The 6,230-nt window shown below is 37.7% G+C and overlaps 2 protein-coding genes across 2 annotated transcripts; both read left to right on the plus strand.

The window, feature by feature from the left end:
• The first annotated feature begins 429 nt into the window (after positions 1-429).
• LOC133819344 (probable serine/threonine-protein kinase At1g54610) lies at positions 430-4,269 on the plus strand. The gene is made up of 7 exons (XM_062252554.1): positions 430-1,178; positions 1,546-1,830; positions 1,973-2,290; positions 2,431-2,658; positions 2,782-2,882; positions 3,353-3,470; positions 3,594-4,269. The coding sequence occupies exons 1-7, from the start codon at positions 804-806 to the stop codon at positions 3,888-3,890; spliced, it is 1,722 nt and encodes a 573-aa protein (XP_062108538.1). The 5' UTR covers positions 430-803; the 3' UTR covers positions 3,891-4,269.
• Positions 4,270-4,864: 595 nt separating this feature from the next.
• On the plus strand, positions 4,865-6,006 carry LOC133819345 (uncharacterized). Its single transcript, XM_062252555.1, has 2 exons — positions 4,865-5,076; positions 5,447-6,006. Exons 1-2 carry the CDS (start codon positions 4,973-4,975, stop codon positions 5,724-5,726), a joined length of 384 nt encoding a protein of 127 aa, XP_062108539.1. The 5' UTR covers positions 4,865-4,972; the 3' UTR covers positions 5,727-6,006.
• Positions 6,007-6,230: the final 224 nt, after the last annotated feature.

A 6,230-nucleotide genomic window follows, 5' to 3' on the forward strand; every position in this document is an offset into this window, starting at 1 on the left:
TAATAATGAGAGACAGAACTTATTTGACTTGCCTTGTTGGGAGTTTGGTAAGGTACTTCTTCGTCACTCCCTCACTTCCTCACTCCCTCAATCACTCCAATTTTATTTATTTATTTAAACAAAAACAAAATCTTCTTAAGTCCAACACAATTAACCCACTTTTCTTTTTTGTAAATTATTTAATCTAATAGGTCTGATTATACATACGGATACTTATTAAATCACTACTTTAATCCACCCACTTCCCCTAAAACAAAATCAAAACCCCTCAAAAAGAAAGCAAGTTTTGATTTTACAGTATTTTCTTTTTGCTGCTTTTTATTTTTTTGGGTTTTTAAATTTAATTTTAAATAGGTCATATATTTTGACTGGTACCCACAAATTATGGGGAATTTGGGGTATAACACACCAAATCATTGCTCTTACTTACTTTTGTCTCACAAAAGCTAAGACCCTCTTCTCTTCTCTTCTTCTTTCTCACTTTGGTCTTAGTTTTTCTTTTCTTTCAATTAAGCTTATGACTTGTTTGTAATATATCTCATTTTCTTTAGTTAAAAATTAAAAATAAATAAATCAAAAACCCATTTTCTTTTCTTTCTTCTTCTGCCCTTTTTGGCTTTTGCATTCCCTCTTAAGAAAAATCATTAGGGTTTTCTTCTGAACTTGTAATTGAGATCAAATCAAATCAATGCCGGGTTTTTTTGTGGTTTGAAGTTTGAAAGTCGAGGAATTTTGAAAAATGGGGTTGAGAGAAGAAATGGGTCAATGAGAGTTGTTGCTGTGGCTGTTTGGTTGCTGAGAAAATGGGGTGTGTGTTTGGGAAAACGGCAAAGCCGGTCGGGGGAGGAGGTGAGAGGGAGAGAAGGAAGCAGAAGGATGATGAAGTTGAAGTTGAGGTTGAGGAGGTTGAAACGAGTCATCAAGTGGTGGGAGTGAGTCAGAACGGTAGTGGGAATCGGCAAGAGAATGAGAGGAAAGAGGAGACAAGTGTGAGTGTGAGGCCCAAGGGTGAGAAGAGGCGTTCTTCGAGGCCGAATCCAAGGTTGAGTAATCTGCCTAAGCACGTTCATGGTGAACAGGTTGCCGCCGGGTGGCCCTCTTGGCTCTCTGCCGTTGCCGGTGAAGCTATCAATGGCTGGACTCCTCGACGAGCTGACACTTTCGAGAAGCTCGATAAGGTAACTGACCCTTATTCGAAAAGTGTGTTCAGGATGATGAGGTTTTCTTAATTTGGTATGTTTCCTTTTATGTTGACTGTGTAATTTTGTTTGGTAGCTGAGACAATGTAATGGGAAGGAAAAAGGATTTCCAGGATCAGAATAGGGAAAATGGAATCTAGGATTTTGTTTTCTATTTCAGATTCTTAAGTAACCGTGAACTAAAATTAGAAAGATGGTTTTAAGGGACTTTTAGAAATTAACTTTAGGAGCTTAAGTAAGACCTTAGACTGAGTCAAAACTCATAATTTAATTATTTTTTCTTTTATTTTAGTTTTTCCTTTTGGAATTCGAATGGCTTAGTTCTGTTTTTTATTGTCTTAATCAGATTGGGCAAGGTACTTACAGCAATGTTTACAAAGCTAGGGATACATTGTCAGGAAAAGTTGTTGCTCTTAAGAAAGTTCGCTTTGATAATTTGGAGCCCGAGAGTGTAAAGTTCATGGCCAGAGAGATTCTCATTTTGCGTCGATTGGATCATCCCAATGTGGTAAAATTGGAAGGTTTAGTGACGTCGAGAATGTCTTGTAGTTTGTATCTTGTTTTTCCATACATGGAACATGATTTGGCAGGACTTGCTGCAAGTCCGGGAATCAAGTTCACGGAGTCTCAGGTATTGCAGCAGTTACCGTTCTTGCTTTTAATGTGTGAAAGTGAGAGTTAGACACTAGCTACCTTGAGTTAGTTTTCATCTGATGATAAAGCTGGCTCTGGCTATCATTTCTCAGTCTTTTGTAATATATATGGTTGCACAGGTCAAATGCTATATGCACCAGCTATTATCAGGACTTGAGCATTGTCACAATCGTCATGTGTTGCATCGTGATATTAAAGGGTCAAATCTTCTTATTGACAATGGTGGTGTCTTAAAGATTGCTGATTTTGGATTGGCTTCATTTTTTGATCCTAATAACAAGCAGCCCATGACTAGTAGGGTCGTTACTCTGTGGTATAGACCCCCAGAGCTTCTTCTCGGTGCCACTGATTACGGTGTAGGTGTGGACCTATGGAGTGCTGGCTGTATTTTGGCCGAGTTATTGGCAGGAAAACCTATCATGCCTGGTCGAACAGAAGTAAGTTGTAATTTTTCAATATATATACAGTGTTATGTCATAATTCTGCCCTGCCATTTTAGATGTCATTGTGTTATACATAATAGGTTATTTGTTTAGATTTCTGTTGCTTTTGCTGATGATTTTATCTCTTTAATTAGGTGGAGCAGCTTCATAAGATATTCAAGTTATGTGGTTCTCCTTCAGATGAATATTGGAAAAAGTCAAAGCTGCCACATGCAACCATATTTAAACCCCAGCAATCATACAAACGGTGTATTGCAGAGACATACAAAGACTTTCCAGCATCATCGTTACCATTAATTGAAAGCCTTCTGGCAATTGACCCAGCAGAACGTCAAACTGCAACCGCTGCATTGACGAGCGAAGTGAGATTTAAATTTATCTTTTTAAGTTGCCTCTCCTCTTTATCATCTTTTTTCTTTCCAACTCCAGTAGACACTTTGAATATGTCAATGGCAAACAAGGTTAAAAGGTTACGTCTTCTGCAGTTTTTCACAACCAAACCTTATGCTTGTGATCCATCTAGCCTTCCAAAATATCCTCCCAGCAAAGAGATGGATGCTAAACTACGGGATGAAGAAGCTAGAAGGTGATGACTGGACTTAATTATTATTTTTGAAACTGTTCTTATAAAAAATTGTTTTGGTCAATTCAACTACTTGAGTATAGAAACTTTTGTGGCCTTAAATTTAATGTGTCTTTATCAACAAACCATATATAAATGGAGAATTATAAAAAAAAAAAATTCCTTGGAGGCTGAAAATTTCCAAGTATGACATTTTTTTCCCCCTGAAATATGACTCAGTGTTGATGTTTCTGATTTTGACTCCATTTACTATGCTTTGTTATTTTCATCTAAACCTATTGAGATCAATTTCTGAGACTGTTGACTGACTCATTAGACAATTTTATTGCATCTCATCCTCCATGTTTCTTCTTCCAAGAGAATTGGTGTTGTAATTATGCCCTCCTTCCCAATATTCAAAATAAATGCCTAGAGATGACAAAAACATCTTACATACTCGTAACCTAAAATTTTCTTTTATGACTATTATGTAGGTTGAGAGCTGCTAGCAAGACTAATGCAGATGGCGTGAAGAGATCTCGTGCACGTGACCGAGCTGTAAGGGCGATGCCTGCTCCAGAAGCCAATGCTGAGCTTCAAGCCAATCTGGATGTATGTAACATAGGCTAACCCTTTCAGCAATGTATATTTTCCATTCATTTGAACTAACAACGTGGATCTAAGTTGTTTTGCTAACAAATCTTGATCTGTATTCTATGTTTCTTTCAACAACAGAGACGGCGTCTAATAACACATGCAAATGCAAAGAGCAAAAGTGAAAAGTTTCCTCCCCCACACCAAGATGGAACACTCGGCTATCCATTGGGTTCATCGCATCACATTGATCCTGTTTTTGATCCTCCCGATGTCCCATTCAGCTCCACCAACTTCTCTTATTCAAAAGCACCCATCCAAACATGGTCTGGTCCATTGGTCGACCCTGCTTCAGTTGGGGCTCCAAGGAGAAAGAAACACTCAACTGGGGATTCACATTCACACTCCAAATCATCAAAAAGAGACTCAAGAAGATAAGAACATTGCTTGGGCCGAAGCAAATGATGAAAGGTAAATAAATTCAGTGATTTTTTGACACTATTCACGGGCTGCAAATGCTGCTCGCAAGTGGTCTTAAATCGGATCCGGGAAAACCAGTTAAAATATCATGGAGAGGTAATATATCTTGTATTTCAGTTTTCTCATTTCTTCTTCTATTTTTGTATGGTGAGAAGTTTCTTTTACATATGTATATTTTTTATTTAGTTCTCCATCTGTGTTAAAGAACACTTTATCTAGATTAGTTGAATTTTTATCATATTTGTTTTGAGAACTCATCTAAATTCTTTTATGGTTTAATATTAATATATAGCCATATCTTCCGGGCTCAATAAAGTACTGTTGAACTATTCTCATCTGACCTGAAATTATTTAATCATTTATTTCATAGTTCTGTTTCTAAATATGGAATGGGCATCATTGAAGAACACCTTGTTTGATTATGGCATGCTTGAATAGCCAAAACACATTAGCTCGGTCATCACTATTCATTCATGCCCATAATCACCACTAAGAGTTTTGGCATTGGGTAAGTTAAAATTACAGATAAAGCAGGCCCTAACAAAGCAATGTGAACTCTAGGGAAAGTGGAGTCTATGATGATAAAGATCGACACAAAATGTGAAAAATTGACTAGATAAAGCCAAACTTGGAAGGTTACAGCATTAAAAGGTGTAGTTGATTTGATTATGGTACGATTTGACGTTTGGTTCACTAAATACATAAATGCCCCACTTACATTAAAGCCCTTTTTGGAGCATTTACCTTTTCTTTTGCATCTTCACATTCCACCTATGAAAATAAAATATATACAAAACAAAAATCTCTCAAAGAAGAGTAGGTTGATGAAGAGCAGATGTAGTAATGTTTGACAGGCAGATGAGATACTTGTATGAGCTCTAGAACCTTGAGGAATAACACTACACATTCACCACTATATATATATACGTGTGTGTGTACACACTCAACCTCAAACTCCTTAAAGTTGAGTTGTGCTGTGCTGTGCCGTGTTCTGTGTAGCTATAGGTTTCTTTCTCTTCTCTGTGTCAAGTCTTTTGTAGATGAGACCACCTCCTGGTGGGCCTGGGCCTGGACCTATTGTTGGTCCTCCGCCGGGCTTTCTTGGTGGCCTTTTCAGTGGCTTGTACAACACCATATCTTCTTGGTTAGTAACTTCATATGTATTTATCCCTGTATAAGAAATGTATTCAAGTTTTTGAGTTTCATACACGACAAACCTCCTACATATTGCTTCGCTCTTACTGCTTTCTTTAAGTTGTTTCCAAATTGTATTCATTTTTATTATTTTTGGTAGCTTTCATAAAATATAAATGGAAGAACACACAACACAATAATTTGTTAATTATAAAAAAGTGTTTTGTGCGGTAATTAAAGTTCTCAAGCTTCTTTTAGTGCTTGTCCAGAAAGTAAGCATAGGGATTTGGAAAAAGAATGAAAGAAAAAAAAAAGTCATGGTAGTCATCTAAAAATATAGCAAAAAAAAATCTTAATATATGCCCTCTAATCTTTGGCAGTGTCTACGTGCTATGCTGTTGCTGGTTGATACAAGACTGTTTCGGCGGTCCAGCTGGGCCTCCTGAAGGCCCACGTGCTCCTCCTGGCCTAGCTTGGCCAACTCCTCAGCAACCTGGCCCACCGGGCCTTGCTTTACTGCCTCCTCCTGGGCCTCCAGCACCTCCTTTCGACCCAATTCCCCCACCTGGACCTTCTTTAGGCCCACCAGGCCCTTTTGGGCCTCTAGGAGGCCCACCTAGTCCTCCCGGTCCCGGACCTTATGGGGGTCCGCCGCCATGACCATATTGTCATTATTGTATTGTAATGCATAGTGGCATAAAGATTTTTCTACGTTTCATCATATGCTTGTCACTGTTCATTCACTAAGATATTCAGTGTCCAAACAAATAAGTGAGAACAGTGAGTGGTAGTAATTACTAAAGAGTAGCTTTTCTTTATGATTGTTGAAAAGTTTAGTAGTAAACAAGATTGTATGGGATTTTGTATGAATAAATTTAGTTTTATGTAAATTACACCGATAAGAGTATGCAATGTCAAGTAAGGATCCACATTTTTCTCATGTAGCAGGGAATCTCCATCTAAATGGAGAACGGGACAGGGACATGGATAATTTTCAATCTCTAAATGTTAAATGGGCGGGAGCAGGAGCGGGGATGACACTCCCCGCCTTGACAGGGCCCCGTTTAAATTTTATTTATTTTTTATGTATTTTATATTGTTCTCTATGTGTTATTATAGAACTAGGTATAAGCAACTTAGTTTTATTTATAAAATTTATTAAAT

This window comes from Humulus lupulus, chromosome 2, assembly GCF_963169125.1.
Source record: "Humulus lupulus chromosome 2, drHumLupu1.1, whole genome shotgun sequence".
Taxonomy (NCBI): domain Eukaryota; kingdom Viridiplantae; phylum Streptophyta; class Magnoliopsida; order Rosales; family Cannabaceae; genus Humulus; species Humulus lupulus.

Excerpts from the sequence above, each read along its gene's own strand:
- LOC133819344 (XM_062252554.1), top strand. The coding sequence starts at position 804 with ATGGGGTGTGTGTTTGGGAAAACGGCAAAGCCGGTCGGGGGAGGAGGT. Across the intron at positions 1,179-1,545 it reads CTTTCGAGAAGCTCGATAAG|ATTGGGCAAGGTACTTACAG; the intron begins GTAACTGACCCT and ends TGTCTTAATCAG. Across the intron at positions 2,883-3,352 it reads CGGGATGAAGAAGCTAGAAG|GTTGAGAGCTGCTAGCAAGA; the intron begins GTGATGACTGGA and ends ACTATTATGTAG.
- LOC133819345 (XM_062252555.1), top strand. The coding sequence starts at position 4,973 with ATGAGACCACCTCCTGGTGGGCCTGGGCCTGGACCTATTGTTGGTCCT. Across the intron at positions 5,077-5,446 it reads TACAACACCATATCTTCTTG|TGTCTACGTGCTATGCTGTT; the intron begins GTTAGTAACTTC and ends AATCTTTGGCAG.